The 25051-nt window shown below is 35.2% G+C and overlaps 1 protein-coding gene and 1 long non-coding RNA gene across 13 annotated transcripts; both read left to right on the forward strand.

The window, feature by feature from the left end:
- Positions 1 to 14611: 14611 nt before the first annotated feature.
- On the forward strand, positions 14612 to 19713 carry LOC107790910 (serine/threonine-protein kinase SRK2E). Of its 8 annotated transcripts, none has more exons than XM_075238033.1 (10): positions 14612 to 14913; positions 15007 to 15236; positions 15923 to 15997; positions 16096 to 16197; positions 16274 to 16327; positions 16460 to 16552; positions 16911 to 17003; positions 18467 to 18571; positions 18650 to 18748; positions 19150 to 19713. In XM_075238033.1, exons 2-10 carry the CDS (start codon positions 15060 to 15062, stop codon positions 19441 to 19443), a joined length of 1092 nt encoding a protein of 363 aa, XP_075094134.1. In that variant the 5' UTR covers positions 14612 to 14913; positions 15007 to 15059; the 3' UTR covers positions 19444 to 19713. The 8 variants fall into 8 exon arrangements, with proteins under 8 accessions (XP_075094134.1, XP_075094137.1, XP_016468369.1 ...); XM_075238036.1 differs by having other exon boundaries at positions 15007 to 15228; XM_016612883.2 differs by having other exon boundaries at positions 15082 to 15228.
- Positions 19714 to 20680: 967 nt separating this feature from the next.
- Positions 20681 to 25051, forward strand: LOC107790909 (uncharacterized). Of its 5 annotated transcripts, XR_001649136.2 has the most exons (4): positions 20686 to 20814; positions 20978 to 21094; positions 21499 to 21562; positions 22024 to 25051. It is a non-coding gene; the product is annotated as an uncharacterized LOC107790909 (long non-coding RNA). The 5 variants fall into 5 exon arrangements; XR_012702813.1 differs by having other exon boundaries at positions 20681 to 20814; positions 21494 to 25051; XR_012702810.1 differs by having other exon boundaries at positions 20687 to 20814; positions 21499 to 25051.

Below are 25051 nucleotides of genomic sequence, written 5' to 3' on the forward strand. Positions count from 1 at the left end.
TTTGTTTTGTTTTTATTTTAGATTTTTTTTTCTCCTTTTCTTTTGTGTTTAAAAAACTACTAATTGGGAACCTTACAATTAAAAAATAAAAGTTGTAAATTAAATTAGTTGTTTTATACTTGTGGAAGGTTGAGAACTTAGTGGGATCATAGTATCCATTTCACATTTTTTTTAATCTCATAAAGTTCAATTTCATTATCCTCTTAGTGAGATTGCCAATTGAGTTTTTCTCGTTTTCCTTTCACAATGTAACTATAGATAACAAATAGTAAATAAATACTCGTGAATTCAGCATCTGGTTGTGGTTTAGATCACTGTGAGGCAAGTAGGTAACACGAGAGTGGAGAATTTTTTTTTAAAAATACAGTACAAAAGAAGAGATTAGTTCTTGCATGCACAATTATACCGAATTTTGAACTTCAACATTCTTTCTTCTCCTCTTAAAATAATTCTAATTTTTATAAAATGTTCGTTTGCACTTTTCTCTTCTTGCTAAACTCATTTTTTTTATCTTCTCTATTGTTTCGGCTATAATAACTTTCAGTGTAGGGTTTCTAATGCTCTAACTCATAACGTAAAGTTTTAGAGTTCATGACTTTTTAAAGGTTGTTGTTTTTAGAGTTTCAAAATCATGGGTTTGGCTTACTCGGCTTGCAAGGGGGAAATGCACATATAACCACTGATTAGAGATATTTTTATTTTTTAGTCATTGTTTTAAATGTATTTACTCTTTAGTTAGTGCTTAATAAATTTTTACCCGCCGGACAAAAATACCCTTGTGCTAGACATAGGTGTTGTGTAAAATATCAAGGACAAAGTGTCCTTTATTTGCACCTTCTGCTGCTAAACTTTAGGATATCATGTCATTAACTTCATATGTGCAGTGTAAGTGTTAAGAACATGGTGTCCTTAACTTCATGTGTGCAATATAAATGTTAAGAACATAATATCATTGACTTGTATTTGCAACTTTTGTTGTTAAACTTTAGAACATCATGTCCTTAACTTCATATGTATAGTGTAAATGTTAAGGACATGGTGTCCTTAACTTCATGTATGCAATGTAAATGTTAAAGACATAATGCACTTGACTTGTATTTGCACCTCCTGTTGTTAAACTTTAAGACATCATGTCCTTAACTTCATGTGTGCAGTGTAAGTGTTAAGGACGCGGTGTCCTTAACTTCATGTGTTCATTGTAAATGTTAAGGACATAGTGTCCTTAACTTCATGAGTGATGTGTAAATATTAATGACAAAGTGTCCTATATTTGCACCTTCTGTTGATAAACTTTAGGACACTATGTCCTTAACTTCATATGTGCAGTATAAATGTTAAGGACATAGTGTCCTTAACTTCATGTATGTAATGTAAATGTTAAGGACATAATATTATTAACTTGTATTTGCAACTTCTGTTGTTAAACTTTAGGACATCATGTCATTAACTTCATACGTATAGTGTAAATGTTAAGGACATGGTGTTCTTAACTTCATGAGTGATGTATAAATATTAAGGAGATGGTATTCTTAACTTCATATGTGCAGTGTAAATGTTAAGGACATGGTGTCCTTAACTTCATGTGTGCAATGTAAATGTTAAGGACATAGTGTCCTTAACTTCATGAGTGATGTGTAAATATTAAGGACATGATGTCCTTAACTTCATATGTGCTGTGTAAATATTAATGACATGGTGTCCTTAACTTCACGTGTGCAATGTAAATGTTAAGGACATAATATCATTAACTTGTATTTGCAACTTCTGTTGTTAAACTTTAGGACATCATGTCCTTAACTTCATATGTGCAATGTAAATATTAAGGACATGGTGTCCTTAACTTCATATGTGCAGTGTAAATATTAAGGACATGGTGTCCTTAACTTCATGTGTGCAATGTAAATGTTAAGGACATAATATCATTAACTTGTATTTGCAACTTCTGTTGTTAAACTTTAGGACATCATATCTTTAACTTCATATGTACATTGTAAATGTTAAGGACATAGTGTCCTTAACTTTATGTGTGCAATGTAAATGTTAAGTACATAGTGTCCTTAATATTTTACACATCACTCATGAAGTTAAGGACACCATATCCTTAATATTTATACATCACTCATGAAGAAAGGGTAAAAAAGAATTTTCGTATCAATTTTAATAAAGTAGTGGCTATTTTTGCTCAACATTAAAAATACTGACTAAAAAGTAAATACCACTTAAAAAAGTAGCTATACCACGCCATTTCTACAGCTTACAATGTAGTTGGGTCAGACTAAATGGTGCGTCGAACTATTGGCTTACACCTGCACGTTGAGTTGTGCTTGGTCGTAGGATTAGGTGGAAATGACATTTGATAGCCACTTTAAAGCATGTTGTTTAAAATATATTCATAATTTATAATGTATTTAAAAATTAGTCAATTCGCTCAACCTTCACGACACAACGTCCTAGAGTTTAAATCTCAAAATTTAAATTTCATGACATCATGTCCTAAAATTTGAAAATTGTGTCCAGAAGTAATTAGCAGCTCAAAAATTCAGGACATTAAGTCCTGCATTTTCAAATTCATGATACTTAATCTTGAAGTTTAGGTGAATTGGCTAATATTTAAATACATTATAAATTATTGATATATTTTAAATAACGGAGCTTAAAGTGGCTATTGCTGCACTTTACCCTAGGATTGTACGCGACTAGACTTGGGTTGTTGACGGGCCAGGCCCAACCCAAATTTAGCATGTACCGTAGTCAAAATAGTATGCGCTGTGTAGTTTTTAAATTGGTAATTGAAAAATAGCCAATGCTTATATAATTAAGAATATCACTATTAAAACATAGATAAAATTTGGATAAAATTACCCTTAGTTCAATATTCCCAATTTTGATTAAAATTGAGTTTTTTTTTTTTTTTTTAAAGAAAAAAATCCCTCCCAATTTGATGTTCAATTTACTTTATTTGTAGCTGACGTTCCACTAATATTACTTCGTAACAATTGAATGTTTAATCTGCTAATTAAAGTAACCATTAAATGTATGATCCTATAAAACTTTGTAACAGAAATTGGTTGCCATGATAAATGAAACTTATATTGTCACTGATAAGCTAAGCTAATTTGTATATAGGTTAAAGATAAAAACAAAATACACCCTTTTAACGAACATCGAGATTCATTTTTTTGTTGTTGTAAGAATAGCTAACATCTATGTCGAACTCTTGTATCGATAGGATGCCTTGCATTTTTATCTCAATACTAAACCAATTTAAATTCTTCATAATCATGACCTTCATGTACCCATTCTTTTGTATGCTCAAGTTTGCTTTATAAATCACCTTATTCGTTTGTAGCATATATCGCCAATATTTAGAATTTGTTCTAATTAAATGGATGAATTTACATGTCTTTCTCTATGCTAATTTGATGGCAATGAGACGAGTAGAAGACAAATTTCACTTGTACTATTTGTATCTTTTTTCTTTTGCTAATTTAAAATATTGTTTGACGCTCAATAATCCTTAAGTATGTCTTCATATAAGTTTCTGTTATTCCCGCCAATATTGCTGTATTTGTAAATAATAATTCTGCAAAATATAAGTTAACGTTATGAACAATAATAAATTCGAGCCCACTAAATTCACAGTGTTTCCTTAAGGAATTTAATCCCCTCCTAGTACCCAAGGTAATGGATTATTTCCTCCCAGGATAGAACGAATAACACACTGGTGTAGCGGTACTTCAAACCCCAGTGTTTCAGCGAACACAAAGTTCGGTAGCAAATCACACTTACAGTTGCTTTGTTTGAAGTTAAAAACAATGCAGAACGAAGGAGTATATACTCAGAAAATCGTATGGAAATGCTGAGAGGAAGGAGTGCAATGTATAGCCAATTTGTTGAGCGAATTGTATGTTGTGTGTTGAGTGTCTTTCTTCAACATCTGCTGCACATATATATAGCAGCAAAATATTGAAGAAGACCAAACGTCCACCCTCCATGGTGGAGCAAGCATTACATGTTTGTGGAGCAAGCACTTCATGTTTGTGGAGCAAGCACTTCATGGTGGGAAGAGCATTAGGCGGCTGCCAAATGGTCAATATACGGATTGGAAAATATCCGTTACAAATGCGGATAATCTTACGTTAATATTTACTATTAACAAATAAATTTGGTCCAAAAAATTAATCAATCAATCGGTCATTTGACCAAATCCAAAGCCGAAGCCGAAGCCGTAGCCGTAGCCGTAGCCGTAGCCGTAGCCGAAGCCGAGCCGAGCGAGCGACGACGACGACGGCGCGAAGCTTGCTTTCTTCTTAACTCTTTAAGAGCTACAAGAAGAGCAATTATATATATACCCACCAAAAATATCTTCCTCTTCCAATATGGGACAATGTCTCATTGTCAAGAGGGGAAAACTTAAAATTTTACTCAAAATTTCATTTTTTCTCCATTTCCCATTCACCCTCATTTTAAGAATATTTCATCTTAAAAACAAAAACCTCAACAATCCCCCACATGAATGGGGAATGGCTATATCACGGAAGTATGCATGGAAAAACTGTGTGATTTACAAGTAAGGATTAATCGCATCTGGATAAGTAGGTTTCCCTTTGAACTTTCCGTAGTAAACTTATGTCGGATATACTCGGTCAATCGGTAGATTTGATATCTTTGAACCGTCGATCTTTGGTGTATACCTAGACAACCATAAGTCACACAATCAACCCTTAACCGTCTTTGGTTCTCATTGTTGTGTTCGTTTCAGCCATGAACACCGCCTGGTTTCATAAGTGCGTAGAGAACTGGCCTTACAAAGTTCTCCTTGAAGCGGCTAACACTTCACACTTACATAGGTGATTCCTAAACGTGTCATCCTGTAGATACACTATTTGATATACCCCGTATCAAATTTAGAAATCATTAAAAAGCCTTAATGCTTTATCCTTGGTACTGAACATTGTCTCATCATGAGAACGGACTAAAGTTTTATTTGACAATGTTGAACCGTCATTAATGACTTTGTTTGATCTCCTTGAACCTAGATCTTGGGATCTCCAGTCTTCTAGGTAGAGTTACCGCCACAATGACTTGTTCTCGGCCATAGCCCCATTCCCCTTGATGATTTCTCAACTACCTCTCTAGTTAGGCCTTTTGTAAGTAGATCCGACACATTATCACTTGACTTTACATAGTCAATCGTGATAATTCCTCTAGAGAGTAATTGCCTAACGGTTTTATGTCTTCGTCGTATATGACGAGATTTACCGTTATACATAACGCTCCCAGCCCTTCCAATTGCCGCTTGACTATCACAATGTATGCATATTGGTGCCAACGGTTTGGGCCAAAATGGAATGTCTTCCAAGAAATTCCGGAGCCATTCAGCTTCTTCACCGGCTTTATCTAAGGCTATGAATTCAGCCTCCATTGTAGAGCGGGCAATACATGTTTGTTTGGACGACTTCCAAGATACCGCTCCTCCACCAATAGTGAATACATATCCACTCGTGGACTTAGAATCAGTTGAACCGGTGATCCAATTTGCATCACAGTATCCCTCAATCACCGCAGGAAAATTACTGTAGTGCAATTCAAAGTTCTGGGTATGTTCTAAATATCCCAAAACTCGTTTCATTGCCATCCAATGAGATTGGCCTGGATTGCTCGTATATCGACTCAGTTTACTTATAGCACAAGCTATATCTGGTCGTATACAATTTATGATATACATTAAGCATCCCAATACACGAGCATAATCCAATTGTGATATGCTTTGGCCTTTGTTCTTTGCTAATGCAAGATTCACGTCAATTGGAGTCTTTGCAACTTTAAAGCCCAAGTGCTTGAATTTTTCAAGTACTGTATTAATATAATGAGATTGTGATAATGCCAGACCTTGAGGAGTCTTATGGATCTTAATTCCCAGAATTAAATCAGCAACTCCCAAGTCTTTCATATCAAACTTGCTATTGAGCATACACTTAGTAGCATTTATGTTGGCAATGTCATTACTCATTATCAGCATATCATCCACATATAGGCAAACAATGACTATGTGATTTGGAACATTTTTAATGTACACACATTTATCACATTCATTTATCTTAAAACCATTTGACAACATTGTTTGGTCAAATTTCGCATGCCATTGTTTGGGTGCTTGTTTTAGTCCGTAAAGAGACTTAACAAGTCTACATACCTTCTTTTCTTTACCTGGAACCACAAACCCTTCAGGTTGTTCCATGTAAATTTCTTCCTCCAACTCTCCATTTAAGAAGGCAGTCTTAACATCCATTTGATGAATTTCAAGACCATACACTGCAGCTAATGCTACTAACATCCGTATGGACGTAATTCTTGTAACTAGAGAGTATGTATCAAAGTAGTCTAGACCTTCTCGTTGTCTATACCCTTTGACTACGAGCCTTGCCTTGAATTTATCAATAGTGCCATCATCTTTGATTTTTCTCTTAAAAATCCATTTAGAACCCAAAGGTTTATTTCCAGGAGGAAGATCAACCAATTCCCATGTATGGTTGTTCAATATGGATTCTATTTCACTATTGACTGCCTCTTTCCAAAACAATGATTCCGAAGAAGTCATAGCTTCTTTAAATGTTTGAGGCTCATTCTCCAATAAGAAAGTCACAAAATCTGGTCCAAATGAAGTAGACGTTCTTTGACGTTTACTACGTCTTGGATTCTCCTGATTACATGTACTTTCTTTTGTTTCTTCCCGAGGTCATTTAGATCCTTCACCAAACGACTCACATTCCTTTTTATACGGATATATATTTTCAAAGAACTCGGCATTATCTGATTCTATAACCGTATTATTATGAATGTCGGGATTTTCTGATTTATGAACCAGAAATCGATATGCTTTACTATTTGTCGCATATACTATGAAAACACAATCAACAGTTTTCGGTCCTATCTTTACCCTTCTGGGTTTAGAAACTTGCACTTTTGCCAAACACCCCCACACTTTAAAGTAATTCAAGTTGGGCTTCCTTCCTTTCCATTTTTCATATGGAATGGATTGTGTTTTGCTATGGGGCACTCGATTTAATATTCGATTAGCCGTAAGAATGGCTTCCCCCCCACAAGTTCTGTGGCAAACCAGAACTTATCAACAATGCATTCATCATCTCCTTTAATGTGCGATTCTTTCTTTCCGCAATCCCATTAGATTGGGGCGTGTAAGGGGATGTTGTTTGATGAATAATTCCATATTCAAAACATATTTCTTCAAAAGGAGATTCATATTCACCACCCCTATCACTTCTTATCATTTTTACTTTCTTGTTAAGTTGCGTTTCAACTTTATTTTTGTATTGCCTGAATGCGTTTATTGCTTCATCTTTACTATTCAGTAAGTAAACATAGCAATATCGAGTACCATCGTCAATAAAAGTTATGAAATACTTCTTTCCACCGCGAGATGGTATTGACTTCATGTCACAAATATCTGTGTGAATTAAGTCTAAAGGATTTGAATTCCTTTCAACTGACTTATAAGGATGTTTAACATACTTAGATTCCACACATGTTTGACATTTTGATTTTTCGCATTCAAACTTGGGCAGTACTTCCAAGTTAATCATTTTCCGCAAGGTTTTATAATTGACATGACCCAAACGTACATGCCATAAATCATTTGACTCAAGTAAGTAAGAAGAAGCTGAAATATTATTATTATTTTCCACAACCATTACATTTAGGTTGAAAAGGCCCTCGGTGAGGTAACCTTTTCCTACAAATATTTCATTCTTACTAATTACAACCTTGTTTGACACAAAAACACACTTAAAACCGTGCTTAACAAGAAGTCCAGTAGAGACTAAATTCTTTCTCATTTCGGGAACATGAAGGACATTGTTCAAAGTCATGACCTTGCCAGAAGTCATTTTCAGAAATATCTTTCCATATCCTTCAACTTTTGTTGTTGAAGCATTTCCCATATAAACTGTCTCTCCGGGTTCAGCAAGAGCATATGTAGCAAAAGCCTCTCTAACTGCACAAACATGGCGAGTGGCTTCTGAATCAAACCACCACAGTTTAGGATTTCCCACCAAATTATATTCAGAAAGCATGGCACACAAGTTATCAACATCATCATGGTTTATTACCATGTTTGCTTGACCTCTTTTCTTATCTTTCTTCGGAGCACGACACTCCGTAGACTTGTGTCCAGTTTTCCCACAGTTGTAGCAGTTTCCACTGAACCGCTTCTTACTTGGGTTGTATTTCAGACCAGAAGCCTTCTTCCTCTTTTTGTTAGCTTCAACAATATTTGCTCCCATTATTGTTGAATTTTCACGGCCTCTCCTTTCAGCAACTTTATTGTCCTCTTCGATTCTCAACCGAACAATGAGATCTTCAAGGGACATTTCCTTTCGTTTGTGTTTCAAATAATTTTTGAAGTCCTTCCACAATGGAGGCAACTTCTCAATCATTGCTGCTACTTGGAATGCTTCGTTGATGACAAGACCTTCAGCAAGTAGATCATGAATAATCACTTGCAATTCCTGGACTTGGGTAATAACAGATTTGCTATCTACCATTTTGTAGTCCAAAAATTTTGCGGCAACGAATTTCTTCATCCCGGTATCTTCAGTTTTATATTTCTTTTCAAGCGCATTCCACAATTCTTTTGACGTCTCCATGCTACTGTATACATTATACAGATTATCATCCAGTCCGCTAAGAATATAATTCTTGCATAAAAAATCAGAATGCTTCCACGCTTCAATCACGAGAAAGCGTTCATTATCTGGAGTTTTATCTGGCAGATCAGGAACATCTTCCTTGATGAACTTCTGTAGACATAACGTAGTTAAGTAGAAGAACATCTTCTGCTGCCAGCGCTTGAAATCAATCCCGGAAATTTTTTTGGGTTTTTCTGCCGGTGCCAACGCCGGTGTTCGGCTTGTCGATGCGTTGGCAGTTACCATCGGCACAGCTTGGTTTTCGCTTTCAGTCATCATTTTTTTCTGTAAAAGAATGACACAAACAAACGTTTAATACACGTTTTCAAACTGGAGTAAAAATCACGTAGATTTTAATATCCAACAAAATGCCACGAAGGCTTAACTCTCCAAAACGGGAGTACACAAACCACAAAGGTTTTAGTTTGCAGAATAATAAGAATAACACAAATACAGAAATAAATATTAAATTTCTTAAGATTGTTATTCCTGCCAATATTGCTGTATTTGTAAATAATAATTCTGCAAAATATAAGTTAACGTTATGAACAATAATAAATTCGAGCCCACTGAATTCACAGTGTTTCCTTAAGAAATTTAATCCCCTCCTAGTACCCAAGGTAATGGATTATTTCCTCCCAGGATAGAACGAATAACACACTGGTGTAGCGGTACTTCAAACCCCAGTGTTTCAGCGAACACAAAGTTCGGTAGCAAATCACACTTACAGTTGCTTTGTTTGAAGTTAAAAACAATGCAGAACGAAGGAGTATATACTCAGAAAATCGTATGGAAATGCTGAGAGGAAGGAGTGCAATGTATAGCCAATTTGTTGAGCGAATTGTATGTTGTGTGTTGAGTGTCTTTCTTCAACATCTGCTGCGCATATATATAGCAGCAAAATGTTGAAGAAGACCAAACGTCCACCCTCCATGGTGGAGCAAGCATTACATGTTTGTGGAGCAAGCACTTCATGTTTGTGGAGCAAGCACTTCATGGTGGGAAGAGCATTAGGCGGCTGCCAAATGGTCAATATACGGATTGGAAAATATCCGTTATAAATGCGGATAATTTTACGTTAATATTTACTATTAACAAATAAATTTGGTCCAAAAAATTAATCAATCAATCGATCATTTGACCAAATCCAAATCCAAATCCAAAGCCGAAGCCGTAGCTGTAGCCGTAGCCGTAGCCGAAGCCGAGCCGAGCGAGCGACGACGACGACGGCGCGAAGCTTGCTTTCTTCTTAACTCTTTAAGAGCTACAAGAAGAGCAATTATATATATACCCGCCAAAAATATCTTCCTCTTCCAATATGGGACAATGTCTCATTGTCAAGAGGGGAAAACTTAAAATTTTACTCAAAATTTCATTTTTCCTCCATTTCCCATTCAACCTCATTTTAAGAATATTTCATCTTAAAAACAAAAACCTCAACAATCCCCCACATGAATGGGGAATGGCTATATCACGGAAGTATGCATGGAAAAACTGTGTGATTTACAAGTAAGGATTAATCGCATCTGGATAAGTAGGTTTTCCTTTGAACTTTCCGTAGTAAACTTATGTCGGATATACTCGGTCAATCGGTAGATTTGATATCTTTGAACCGTCGATCTTTGGTGTATACCTAGACAACCATAAGTCACACAATCAACCCTTAACCGTCTTTGGTTCTCATTGTTGTGTTCGTTTCAGCCATGAACACCGCCTGGTTTCATAAGTGCGTAGAGAACTGGCCTTACAAAGTTCTCCTTGAAGCGGCTAACACTTCACACTTACATAGGTGATTCCTAAACGTGTCATCCTGTAGATACACTATTTGATATACCCCGTATCAAATTTAGAAATCATTAAAAAGCCTTAATGCTTTATCCTTGGTACTGAACATTGTCTCATCACGAGAACGGACTAAAGTTTTATTTGACAATGTTGAACCGTCATTAATGACTTTGTTTGATCTCCTTGAACCTAGATCTTGGGATCTCCAGTCTTCTAGGTAGAGTTACCGCCACAATGACTTGTTCTCGGCCATAGCCCCATTCCCCTTGATGATTTCTCAACTACCTCTCTAGTTAGGCCTTTTGTAAGTAGATCCGACACATTATCACTTGACTTTACATAGTCAATCGTGATAATTCCTCTAGAGAGTAATTGCCTAACGGTTTTATGTCTTCGTCGTATATGACGAGATTTACCGTTATACATAACGCTCCCAGCCCTTCCAATTGCCGCTTGACTATCACAATGTATGCATATTGGTGCCAACGGTTTGGGCCAAAATGGAATGTCTTCCAAGAAATTCCGGAGCCATTCAGCTTCTTCACCGGCTTTATCTAAGGCTATGAATTCAGCCTCCATTGTAGAGCGGGCAATACATGTTTGTTTGGACGACTTCCAAGATACCGCTCCTCCACCAATAGTGAATACATATCCACTCGTGGACTTAGAATCAGTTGAACCGGTGATCCAATTTGCATCACAGTATCCCTCAATCACCGCAGGAAAATTACTGTAGTGCAATTCAAAGTTCTGGGTATGTTCTAAATATCCCAAAACTCGTTTCATTGCCATCCAATGAGATTGGTCTGGATTGCTCGTATATCGACTCAGTTTACTTATAGCACAAGCTATATCTGGTCGTGTACAATTCATGATATACATTAAGCATCCCAATACACGAGCATAATCCAATTGTGATATGCTTTGGCCTTTGTTCTTTGCTAATGCAAGATTCACGTCAATTGGAGTCTTTGCAACTTTAAAGCCCAAGTGCTTGAATTTTTCAAGTAGTGTATTAATATAACGAGATTGTGACAATGCCAGACCTTGAGGAGTCTTATGGATCTTAATTCCCAGAATTAAATCAGCAACTCCCAAGTCTTTCATATCAAACTTGCTATTGAGCATACGCTTAGTAGCATTTATGTTGGCAATGTCATTACTCATTATCAGCATATCATCCACATATAGGCAAACAATGACTATGTGATTTGGAACATTTTTAATGTACACACATTTATCACATTCATTTATCTTAAAACCATTTGACAACATTGTTTGGTCAAATTTCGCATGCCATTATTTGGGTGCTTGTTTTAGTCCGTAAAGAGACTTAACAAGTCTACATACCTTCTTTTCTTTACCTGGAACCACAAACCCTTCAGGTTATTCCATGTAAATTTCTTCCTCCAACTCTCCATTTAAGAAGGCAGTCTTAACATCCATTTGATGAATTTCAAGACCATACACTGCAGCTAATACTACTAACATCCGTATGGACATAATTCTTGTAACTGGAGAGTATGTATCAAAGTAGTCTAGACCTTCTCGTTGTCTATACCCTTTGACTACGAGCCTTGCCTTGAATTTATCAATAGTGCCATCATCTTTGATTTTTCTCTTAAAAATCCATTTAGAACCCAAAGGTTTATTTCCAGGAGGAAGATCAACCAATTCCCATGTATGGTTGTTCAATATGGATTCTATTTCACTATTGACTGCCTCTTTTCAAAACAATGATTCCGAAGAAGTCATAGCTTCTTTAAATGTTTGAGGCTCATTCTCCAATAAGAAAGTCACAAAATCTGGTCCAAATGAAGTAGACGTTCTTTGACGTTTACTACGTCTTGGATTCTCCTGATTACATGTACTTTCTTTTGTTTCTTCCCGAGGTCGTTTAGATCCTTCACCAAACGACTCACATTCCTTTTTATACGGATATATATTTTCAAAGAACTCAGCATTATCTGATTCTATAACCGTATTATTATGAATGTCGGGATTTTCTGATTTATGAACCAGAAATCGATATCCATATCCAAATCCAAAGCCAAAGCCAAAGCCAAAACCAAAGCCGTAGCCGTAGCCGTAGCCGAAGCCGAGCCGAGCGAGCGACGACGACGGCGGCGCGAGGCTTGCTTTCTTCTTAACTCTTTAAGAGCTACAAGAAGAACAATTATATATATACCCACCAAAAATGTCTTCCTTTTCCAATATGGGACAATGTCTCATTATCAAGAGGGGGAAACTTAAAATTTTTACTCAAAATTTCATTTTCCCTCCATTTCCCATTCACCCTCATTTTAAGAATATTTCATCTTAAAAATAAAAGCTCAACCGTTTCTATATTTTTCGAATATCTAATTGTCCATCTTTTTATCACATGTAAAAGCACCTCCAAAAGCAATATAATCCATGTGATCATTTACATTTTTTAAGAAGAAGGGAGAACTAACTGTAAATTTTACTCGTGTGGATATATAAATTTCCTCAAGAACTACTTTAACTATTTCCCTAGCAGTATTTAAAAAATATTTTCACCATCCGATGTTTTCATTAATTAAAGTGAGAATATATATATATCGATTACTTATAAATAAGCAATAAAATCTATATGTAAAATATCTTGTATTCATTTACTTGATGTAAAGATTGACTAAAATAAATTTTTTAGGTAGTATTAATCAATAGCGCAACCGCCCTTATTCCAGGGGATTAATTGATTCTTCTTCAAAAAAAATAAAATTACAGTGTATAAATATGTAATATATATTATTAAATTTTTTTAATTTCTTCGTAATGCACACTTTTTATATTTTAAATTTCATAAATATTATGTTGGATGTGATAATTGTGCATGGTGGTGACCCACAAAACCAATCACATCCATAGATCATTACGACATATTGCCTCAACTAATGACCAATCAAGTCCAGAGATCATGCCAACTTTTTCAATTTAAATTTTAGTTTTCAGAACTCCAAAATTGTTGTAAATTTGTGCAAGTGACACCAAATCCTACACCAACACGTGGCTGCAAATGGACGCTTTCTCGTGCTCTGCGTTGTAAAAACAAAAAAAACTTATCCCAACTCCCCAGAGGCAGAGGCTCACCTTCGTCATACTGACGCCAACCCAAACCAATCTCCGAACTCCGAAACAAGGATACCTTTGTCATTTCATACTTTCACTGTTTCACAAATAAACAGAAATAACTACTCCCTTCTTCTCTCAAGTTATAGCCTTAAAGGCATAGCACCCAAATATCTATCCTGCACAATTACTCTTTCTATGTAAGTCAAACAATTACTGATATATTGACAGTTTTTAAAATTATAAAAATGTAGTTCTATACTCTAAGATGAAAATTAATGCAAAATCACATATATTAGCTCTCGTACTCAAGCTTTGTATTTTGATAAAGGTGGTCATGCACCTAAACTATTTTACTAAGTATTTGGTATATATACCGAATAACTCTACACACACTTGGATAAATAAAAAAAAATTACTTAATATTTTTATCTATACTGCTCTTATTCAAGCTTTATCAATTTTTTACTGGAAAAAGTATTTAAATCTTAAACTTTGAAATGATGCCTCCTTAATCACTTACGGGTTATTTAGTAGGATGTATTGGGAAAAATATTACATATATTAGTTTGGTATTATTAATTTTTTTTTGATAATATTTTTTAATATATACATAATTAATGTATACATAGCAAAATATACACACTATTCAGTGCTATTTGTATACATAGCAAAATATGATATTAACAATACCATGATTTTTAATACTTGATAACTATGTATAAAGACAAAACTATCTTTTTAAAACCTTTTCCAAATACAAAGCTAATGAATAGAGAAGACACTTTTATAAACAAATATATTTTAAATAAATTATGCAATATAATATTACTAATCTCATTATTACTAATACAATACATTAGGTATTATGCTTGTACGAAACGACCCTTAGTGCCAATAATTGGAGAACAGTGCAGCTAGCTTATCTTAAGTTTATTATTATTATTATTACTACCAACAAAAAAGAAAGTTAAAAATAAAAAGAAAGAGATAGTAAAATAATATATCTGCGTGTGTATTCTGGAAGGCCAAAGAAGAAGTAGCTGAAAAAGCAAAAATAAATAAAGAAGAAAAGTAGCTCACTTCACGAGCTCCTCTGTTCTTTCTCTATAAACACACACACACAAAGAAGTGGAATTAGCACGTCTGCTAAATCAAAACGCTAAATAGAAGTGGAATCTGATCATTTACTTCGCTGTAGTAAGTACAGATTTCACGGGATTTGAGCTCATCCCTCATCACTTGTTGTTGTTGTTGTTGTTGCCGTCCCTGTCTTTCTTCAACTACCAACTATACTCAATCTTGTGATTCATCTTCCTCCACGTAGGTACATTCCAGTTCTATAATTTTTGTTGGTGGGTTCTTTTTCTTTTGATTTAAGATTAGGGTTTTATTTTCTTTGGTGATTGTGGGGTTTTAGTTAATAAAATGTCAGAAGTAGCTTAGCTTGTTGAAGTTAAAAAGGAGAGCTTTATGGATCGGGTGGCAATGGCAGTAGGAGCAGGGATGGACGTGCCGATCATGCACGATAGTGATAGATACGAGCTAGTAAAGGATATTGGTTCTGGGAATTTTGGAGTGGCAAGGCTTATGAGGGACAGGCAAACTAATGAGCTTGTTGCTGTTAAGTATATCGAGAGAGGTGAGAAGGTTAGTCTTTCACTTCCATTTTTTTTTAAACTTGAAATTTCATTTTTATGTATTTTAAAAATTCTGGTTTTGGCGCTAAAAGAATTGCTAAAATTTGTGATTTACTAGTAGTAATAGGTTTTGTAATTTGCTTTATGCTACTTTCAAGTTAAATTATTTCATGGGTGTTTCCTTGTCCTGCCTATGGGGGGGGGGGATTGCATTATGTATTGCTTGTTTAAATTTTTTAGTTTTTGCATCCTTTTGAAGTGGGTTGCATCAAGTATAGCGTGGAATATTATATGAGATTCATATAGCTGGTGCTAACTAGTTTTAGATTGTGGTGTAGTTTATTGATTGATGTTTAGCTTTTGCATCCAGATTTGTGAATTTAAATGAAGTTAGATAACGGGTGTCTTTGAGATGTAGAGATATTTACCTTTTCCCGTTGTAGGTTTAAAGAAGGTCAAACTCTCAGTTTATTCATTTTTCACGCAAAATCTTGTGATTGTGTTTCACTTGACTTAAACATTATCAATTACTAGGAAGAGATAACCAATGGAAAAAGAGGCTAATCGACTTTACACTTTCTTGGCTTTTCTTTTTTGGATTTTTGGGGACTCAATATATCTGTATTTGTTTTTCTGCCATTTACCTTTACTTGTTCATCTGGTCATTTATTGATGTGTACCATCTACGCCTTGCAGATTGATGAAAATGTTAAGAGAGAAATCATCAACCATAGATCATTGAGGCACCCTAACATAGTCAGATTCAAAGAGGTAATATGCATCTAAAAACTGTCTCTCAATAATGGCTTAGGTGTTGAAATTTGAATTATTCTTACTTATAGCTAACTATGGGAAATTTTGAATTTCAGGTCATATTGACACCAACTCATTTGGCTATAGTGATGGAATACGCATCTGGAGGAGAACTGTTTGAGCGCATATGCAATGCAGGCCGTTTCAGCGAGGATGAGGTATTTATTTTAAAAGATTATTGTGGTTTTCATTTTATCCTGGATATATTTATAGGCTATTAGTTGTAAATTTCAGGCACGGTTTTTCTTCCAACAACTCATATCAGGGGTCAGCTTCTGTCACGCCATGGTACATCGCCATTCTCTGCCTTCAATGTGCATTGACGATCTAGAATTAGTTATTTAAAAGAAAAAGTGAATTGACGATCTATTGAGTTTATGAAAATTTTTATGATTTGTTTGCAATTGGTTGTTTATGAAGCAAGTATGCCACAGAGACTTGAAACTGGAGAATACATTATTGGATGGCAGCCCTGCACCAAGGCTAAAGATTTGTGATTTTGGATATTCTAAGGTATCCATTGTTTTTCTCTAATATTCTCTTAGACAATTGTGCCACAAGGCGACCTCCCCCTTCTGAAAGAAAAAAGAAGCACAACTTTTTGAGTATTTCAATAAAACCAGTCCAAATAGGCGAAAAGTGTAGTGAGGATTCATACTACGCACCAAACGAGCTTGGCATTTTGGTATAGGTTTTTTTTTTTTCCTTGACTGACTAGGTGGGATTGAGGCGTAGGTGTTGTTGTTTTATATGTGCTGCTATACCTCAATCCCATGAAGTATTTGCTACTTTTCTTCTCTCCCTGGCGTCTCTTCTATTCTTATGTCCTTCAAGTCTTATTGACCATCATTTTGACTGTCGTTGTTTGCAGTCCTCGGTGTTGCATTCACAACCAAAGTCAACTGTTGGTACACCTGCATATATTGCTCCTGAAGTGTTATTGAAGAAAGAATATGATGGGAAGGTAAATCTTTTTCCATTTAATTTTTCAGAGCCGATGGTTGCTTGTGTTACAGTTTGGTCAAGTGGTGTGGTTGGCAGATGAAGCGCTGCTAAGCTCGTCTTCCTGAAAGCAATTTTTTAATTGTATATTTTGCCTACTCTCCTTGATGAAGATCATAAATAGGTTTTATGTCTGATCACTGCTATGGAAGATTTGATAAATTAGGAATGACAATGGGTGGTGACCAATCCTCGTCCTCATCCCCTGCATTGATGTCTATAACCAGTGCTCCAATTTCAATTCTGGTTCCCTTTTTCTCTATGTTGAGTTTGGAAGACATTAACCGTATGTGCCATCAGGAGAGTGTGGCACAACAATGGCCTCAAAGCTGGATTGTTTTAATGATTTTCTGCCCCTGCAACAATTGTGAGACCTTACTGGCAGATATTTTTGGTGGAAAAACAACTTTGTGTATAAATTTATTAGTAACTTGCAGTTGAAAAACTAATCTGAAAACCCTATTTTGTTTCTAATGCATACAATGTCAAAAATAATAGGCTCGAGTTGTTCTATGCAGAATTAAAATAGCTTTTAGACAAGGCTGTTGTGTTGACAAAGAACCCTGATTGAAAATTTTGAGATGTGGATCGTCAGTGTGTTACAATGCTCAGAAGTTGGTTTAGGAAACTTGGTGGTGTGTGAGGACTTTTCAACTTATGCAGGACTTTCTATCTTAATCCATTAGAAAGGCCGTAAAACTCTATTCCGTAACATTTGTCAAATGTCAAATGCATCGTCAACAATTGGAATAAACCCACTTCTACTTTTAGTCCTACATCACGTACGTTTAAACTAGTGGAAAGTGTAACCATTTTTAAATTCATCCTGTCTCATTTAAGGAAAAGAAATGAAAATAAAATTATGTAGCAGCTTAGAACTGTATTTTAAATGCTTATTAGATGTGCTTACTTTTCACTGCTCAAATATTTTTGACTTTAGGAATGCATTTTGCAATACAAGTGTTCTTGATACCGTTTGGCATCAAACGAGATTTAAGTAGTCATTGCAGAATTAGATTTTTTGCAAATGTAAAAAAGACTCCACTTTGCAGTGAATGCATTAAGTTCCAGAAGTCCTTGTAATAAGCGGAAAATAGCTGGTTTGTTGTTAAAGTTCAGGTCAACCAATTATAACCTTATTTAATTACATCAGCCTTATAACCTTATTTGATGTTCCTCTTTCACCGGAGAAGTATGGGTTATTCTTTCAAAATATACCTTCACCATGTTGTATCAAGTATATTGTTTATTTTCATTTCTAAACAGTGCCTTGGCCATTTTACTTGTATTAATAACAGCTTAACAATGTTTTCTTAAAATATTTTCCCAAGCATTATTTGAAGGTACCAGAAAAATTTCCATCTTGTTATGGTTTTGTTACTGATGTTCTTTAGATGTTTTCTTCATTATCTCAATACATTGCAGATTGCAGATGTCTGGTCTTGTGGGGTGACTTTGTATGTCATGCTGGTAGGAGCATACCCTTTTGAAGACCCAGAGGAGCCTAAAATTTTTCGCAAGACAATACAGGTAACTTCTTATGCTCTATTGTTACTGCAAAATCCTCTTTGTTTGTCTTATTGACTCATAGCATTTTCTGTTTCACAGCGAATCTTGAATGTACAGTATTCAATTCCAGATTATGTACATATCTCTCCAGAATGTCGTCATCTAATATCAAGGATTTTTGTTGCTGATCCTGCAAAGGTAATCTTATCCACAAATAATTTGAAATCAGTATCCAGATTTTCTTCCCTCTTCTGTCTCAAAATATAATTTCAAGGTTCTTCTAGTAATTGTGACTCTGGTGTTGTAACACTTCTGTGCATTACTCATCATTGTTTGCACTTTAATGCTCTCTCTATCGGGAAAATCGTGTACTCAGGTCCCTGTGTATCAGTACTCTTCATATTGCTAAATTGTCTTTCCTTTTGCCCAACCCCTTTATTTTATTCTTATGTGAAGGTCCGTTCTTTTGTTTGTTGAGTTGCCTGGTGAAGGAAATAGTACGCTTGTGATGTTTTGATATTTAGTATTTTTAATCTTCCTTTCCAATTAGTATATATTTAGTTTTGATTTTGTGATGCTACTGTTTTGCATTGCAACAGAGGATAACGATCCCTGAGATCAAGAACCATGAGTGGTTCTTGAGGAACCTTCCTGCAGATCTCATGGATGATAATATGACAAACAATCAGTTTGAGGAGCCAGATCAACGTATGCAGAGCATTGACGAAATCATGCAGATAATAACTGAGGCCACCATTCCTGCTGCTGGGACCAACAGCCTTAATCATTACCTTACTGGTATCTTGGACATTGATGATGACATGGAAGAAGACATGGAGAGTGACCCTGACCTTGATATTGATAGCAGCGGAGAGATTGTCTATGCAATGTAAATGATATGTGCGTACTAAGTTGATGGATCAAACTAAACCAGCCGAATGTTTGTAGTTCTTAATTATCTGGTCTGCCTTTTGGTATCCACTGGTTGTTTATGAAATGCAGTTCACAGCAATTCAGGCTTTCCTCTCTTTGTTATCTCCGAATGGCTGTATTGCTGTTGTTCTATTGCTTGATTTCCCTTTTAAATCTGTGTACTTGTAAATTGCCATGTAACATTGCTATTATTTCATAGTAATGTTTACTCTGTAGCTGTATGGTTGTGTTACTTCTTACTAAGGTAGTAGTTTTAGTGGTATCATCCGAATTTTGCATGCAGGTGGCACTCTTCTGCTAAATGTTTTTTTTTTGCATTATTAGGTATGGTTCATTGCTCTTAAATTAAAGCTAACTCTTGTCCTGAAATTGAGCAGATTCTTCCATCTAGAGTGCATAGCAGGGGAAAGTAGGGGAAGAGAGCAGGATTGATAAGTTTGCCTTTTTCAGATAGGCAAGGTTATATTAAAGTGTTGTTTAGAAGTTTTACATTGGCATGTGATTGAGGGAATGTAAATTGAATCGATCACTCTCGATCTTATCCATATTTCCTGGCCTCTATGCCACACTCCCTCCCTTCCTTTGAGCTTGAACAGGTCGGGGGTGCACCTCCCCTGCATCACATATCTTTGAATTGTAACCTCCAAATAGAGATTAATTATGTGTAAAGTGTTTAAAGTGAAGAAAAAATAATTTGAATAAAACAAAATTATAGGTAAACTGTATAAGGTGAAGAAAGAAATAAAGCCAATTAATCAATTTTGTGAAAAGGAAAAGAAAGAGTAAAGTGGAAAAGATCAATCTAAAGGCAAATTTGAAATTATTTTGGTAAAAGTTACCGGCATATTGAGATAAGAAGAAAAGGACATCTATAGTTTAAAGTTAAATATGCGAGTTTGTTCTTCAAGATAAAATGGAAGACAGAAGATCATTGATTTTCTCCTCTTCTTTCCTCTTTTGGATCCCTTCTAGAAAACCGTAAAAGATAGGAATACGGTTTTTCTTCAAATTTCTTTCCTTTTTAAACTCGGGACTACAAATTTCTTTTCTCTTTAAATTTCTTTTCTATGTTAAAAAGATAATTCCACAAGTGCTCTCTAGTTTATTTTAACTATACAATAAGTGTGAGTTCTTTCGTCGTCCATAATGACATTTCCGCAAATAAAATGAAAATGAAGGTAAACAATGATTCATTCTTCGACATTTTTTTTTCTCTCCACACGTGTCCATTGTGCAGACCCTATGTCTTCTTCTTATTTTATGTGTCATATTTTCACTTTTACTCTCTCTCTCTCTCTCTCTGCTTCTTCTTTCACATTCTTTCTACGATGGTGAGGGCCTTTTCTTCTGCCTATGTCCTTTTATTCAATGTTTTCTTTTTAGTTTTATTTTCTTTTGGTTTGTTTTTGGGTGTTATCAGTGGCTTTTTAGTTTCTTGCTGCAGAGAAACAGGGAAATGGATATTTTTTTGTAAGCACCTTGCTATATTTGCAGATTCAGCTATTTGGGCAGAGGGACAATTAGACCCGTATCTTGGCTTGGAAAACCTTGGATGCTATGTGAGTTGAGGCTTCTTTATCACATGCAACTGTTCTTTTGCAGTCATGGCTGGTATCCTTCTAGACTAAGCCTTAATATTGCAATTGGTCCTGTAGAAATTGTTTGGCGGAATCCCATTTCCATTTCTTTTGAATTCAGCTCATAGAAGTGTCAATGGAAAATAGGAATTACTTATTTATTCAGATTTATTGGTAAACCCATTGCTAGAATAAATTAACAGTGCTTGGCTCTTTCTATTTCTTTGGCTTCGATACGTTATTATTGTTGATTTCTTATTACGTGATTATAATATTTTCCTAATTTCTTAATCTTCCTTCTCTATGACAGTTTTGCAACCAGATTGGTCTTTAAATTTGGTTCTGCCTTTACGCTTTTCCACTATTTTGTATCTCCATTATCGGATATTTGTGATTTATTTATTTGAATATATTGGTCTGAATTTTTTGATAGCACAGATTTTTAGCTGGTGAAAATTGCTCGAGGTGGGGGGAAAAAGTGAGGCTGCTTCGACCGTAAAAGGTAATTTCTACACTTTTTTTGCTTTGATGTTATATGTTTAGTTAAATAATGTTAAATGGTTGTATGTTATATGTCATGCATATTGTATAGATGTGTGTTCTTTAGGAATAAATTGAATGTTAAGAATACAAAACTTAGACTTTAATGTAGAAATTTTATGAAATGCTTGAAAAAATGATGCCTAACAACAAAAAGAAAGATAGACAAAGCACAATCTGAACTGGCGTGGGAATTTCCATAATGCTGTGCCAAAAATAGTCCAAAATGATTTATATATTGGACAAGTTACTCCCACAATCACAAGCTAGAATAAAAAAGAAGCATGCTCAATCTGAAGAGGCATATCTCAAGAGATATTGAATCCTTTGAAGGATCCCCGACCTAAAAGATCCTGCAGCTATATCTTGGCCAGCAACAACAACATCATCCTGAATAGCGTGTTCACTTTCATCATTGTCCAGAAAATCTCGGGCAAAAGGAAGTGTATTGGAAGGTTCTGCATTGTATTTTCAGAAACCACCATGGAGAAAACCTTCTTCCATTACTCGACGACTTCTAAACACCGGAGCATTAGGTGCATCCCTCTGAAGAGTTGGTATCCTCTGATAAAAACACAAAGGTTAAGAAGAAACTATCTCCCAATGCAAAGTTCATTGAGGCAATTGAATCCATAGTCTTACCTCCATGATTTTAAAAGGCTCCTCAGTGATGTCAAAGGTAAGAGTACACTCAATGGCTCTAGCAGAAACCAGAACTGCGGAATTGAGGTTGTCATCCACATACATCCTACAAAGTAAAAAGTGCATTTTCATCAAACACTTTGTTTGAGTAAGAAGAATGCAACAATTGTTGTCTCAAAGAAAGCTGATGTCGTTCCATGCATGGTAAATTTCATTATTTCCAGGAATCCTAAATTAACATGAGATATATTGAAGTAGATTATTTTCAGATTTATATTTGTAGGATAATCTACTTTTTTGTACTGTCCATTTATATTTGTTACTATTCATATATATAGTCTACATGAGTGTGTATGTGAAATCTTTGCAAATTTCTGTTGGATTGGATCCTATTTCACTTTGAGTACATAGTATAAGGTCTACTCCATACACCCTAATTCTACTCTATCACTACAGGAAAGGATAAAAAACAAATAAAAGATTATGAACCATTTTTGAAAGACTTTTGTTTGGAAGCTATGGTGAGTTTGATTTCCTTTTGTGTAAAGGGGATGGTGACTCAATTGTTTGTCATTTGATTTACATCTATTTTGCCCTTTTAAATGTTAATTACCGTATTGTTGCAGTGTTTCACGCAATATGAATAATATTTCTTGAAATGTTTTCCTCGGTATGGTGTTTTTTTACTTAAATCTCCATATGCTTTGGAATGTCTAATTAAGTAAGTCATCATGCCGATGCGTTTCAACTCTCTCTTATATACTACCTACCTTTTGATCATGGAGTAAAGATTTCATGTATTCTAACATAGGGAGCCTTTTTCCATTTTTATTGTAGATTTGATTTCATACAAGTAGCTAAAAGCTCACCCTTCTCTCAAACTCTGTTAGCTACTTCTCTAGGTCAATTTCGGGCCACCAAACCCTGCAACTGATGAGAAGGCCCTATGGAGCGTGTATGTTGACACACCTCCTGCCTTTCAAAGGTACCTAGAGGATAGGCCATACACAACAGTGCGATGACCGGGGAGCGAATTCCCTACGAGAAGGGTCAAACGACCATCTCAAGGCGCATCACGATCTACAAGTAAAAAAAGCAGTTTATTCATGATCTTCACATATCTGTGCATCTATTTGCGGTACTCTATGATTCACATGAAGTCGCTGTCTAGGCACATTATGTTTTAATCCTGAACAGAAAAAGATCTGCTGGGGAATTCGGAGCCTGACAATATTTATGTTTGTATATTCTATCTCCTGGACATACAATGGCCCATCTCTGCTAGGTTTATCACAAATGAAGTTAGTGTGAGAAGTGCAAATGGAAACTAATCTATAAAGCTATTATTTAATGTAATGCATATCCATGACTGCATCTAACTAGTTTGATGGAGGTGCTTAACAGTGGATGTGGATCAGTACAACCCTGTAACTTGGATTCAGCTTCATGCATATCCCAGAAATCTCGAACACAAAGATGGGCTTGAGAAACGTATATTGTCTAATAAATACTTTAAATCTGAACATGTATCTTTGTGTTTAGACTTTCTATTTGTGGTCATTATGCATGTTCTTTTCTATGTCCTTGAAATAAATTACATTGGATTTCTTTTGTTTTAACAGATTAGTGCTCTTAAAGGAGTGGATATAAACTTCTTGGCAGAAATCGCCATAAGATGTTGTGACCATCGTTTTTTCCTTTGACACTTTTCTGGTTTGGTGCTACCCTTGTATTTGAACATGCGGCATCTTATATGTCTCTATCGCTTCTGGTGCTGAGACGCTTTGATGCAAGATATTATTGGGGAAGGAGTTCAATAAGTCCCTTTTTTTTGGAAAATATCCTTTGCATACTTTTATGATTACACATTCTGTTTTTCCACTCTTATGACTATGTGTAGAAGATGTAGAGAGGTGGTAATGATGGAAGATAAAAATGTCATCTGTTTTTTCAAAAATAATCCTCCCTTTTCTGCTTTATGTGCTATAATTGTATAAACGTTAGTTATTGAAGGAGGACAAAATAGGAAAGTCTTAATTTGAAAGAGTTCTGTGTCTATTGTCTCTCTTTTTATGTTGTAATTGCAAGTAGTGAAACCTTATCCACAAAAAAATGCAAGGAAACTGACTGCGATAGGTCTCGATAAATCTAAAGGACCTCTCGCAAAGTTTGTTGCACCGAAAAGTGTGAACCTAAGAGATTTAGGAGCTAAATTTTACTTGCTCACCATCCAGTTTTTATATCTGATGGACTTTAAGGTTATGGATATTATTATTGGAAAAAAGGCTAGCCATATGGTGAAACATTGAACAGGTACGAGAAATGTCATTCATACGAGAAATGTCATTCAGATATAACAATTAGGTTGACTGTGCTATTATCTATCAAGTTAATACATTGTCATTCCTGCTTATTCCAAATTTCATATCTATTGGTACATTTGAACTTGAAGTTTTGAATTTCTTTTCAGTTTCACTTCATTACAAAGCTCCTACAAATATTCGATGTTGTACTCTCAAATAAAGTTGGTCATTCTATTCTATCAAATACCCGTGATGAAGTGAATTGCTACTTTACATGAGGACTCATTGGAGAATGGATCATCTGGAAATTCTTTGTGATCTTAATGTGAATGAGCTCTTGAATTATAAGAATGTAAAACTGCATTTTTTTTATGTAATTGAGTTAGTGATAATTTGATCACTAAACAAGCTTATTGTTATTCTTAAAGTTCACTTAAATACCTTAGTTTGCACTTATATTGTTGGTCTTACCTACAAAATTATGAAGTTAAAGGTAGTTTAAAGTA

This window comes from Nicotiana tabacum, chromosome 19 (genome assembly GCF_000715075.1).
Source record: "Nicotiana tabacum cultivar K326 chromosome 19, ASM71507v2, whole genome shotgun sequence".
In the NCBI taxonomy this organism is placed as follows: domain Eukaryota; kingdom Viridiplantae; phylum Streptophyta; class Magnoliopsida; order Solanales; family Solanaceae; genus Nicotiana; species Nicotiana tabacum.

What these genes read in the sequence shown, in the direction of transcription:
- LOC107790910 (XM_075238033.1), top strand. Translation starts at nt 15,060, where the DNA reads ATGGATCGGGTGGCAATGGCAGTAGGAGCAGGGATGGACGTGCCGATC. An exon ending in ATATCGAGAGAGGTGAGAAG is followed by an intron (nt 15,237 to 15,922) that starts GTTAGTCTTTCA and finishes TACGCCTTGCAG; the next exon opens with ATTGATGAAAATGTTAAGAG. An exon ending in GTGATTTTGGATATTCTAAG is followed by an intron (nt 16,553 to 16,910) that starts GTATCCATTGTT and finishes CGTTGTTTGCAG; the next exon opens with TCCTCGGTGTTGCATTCACA.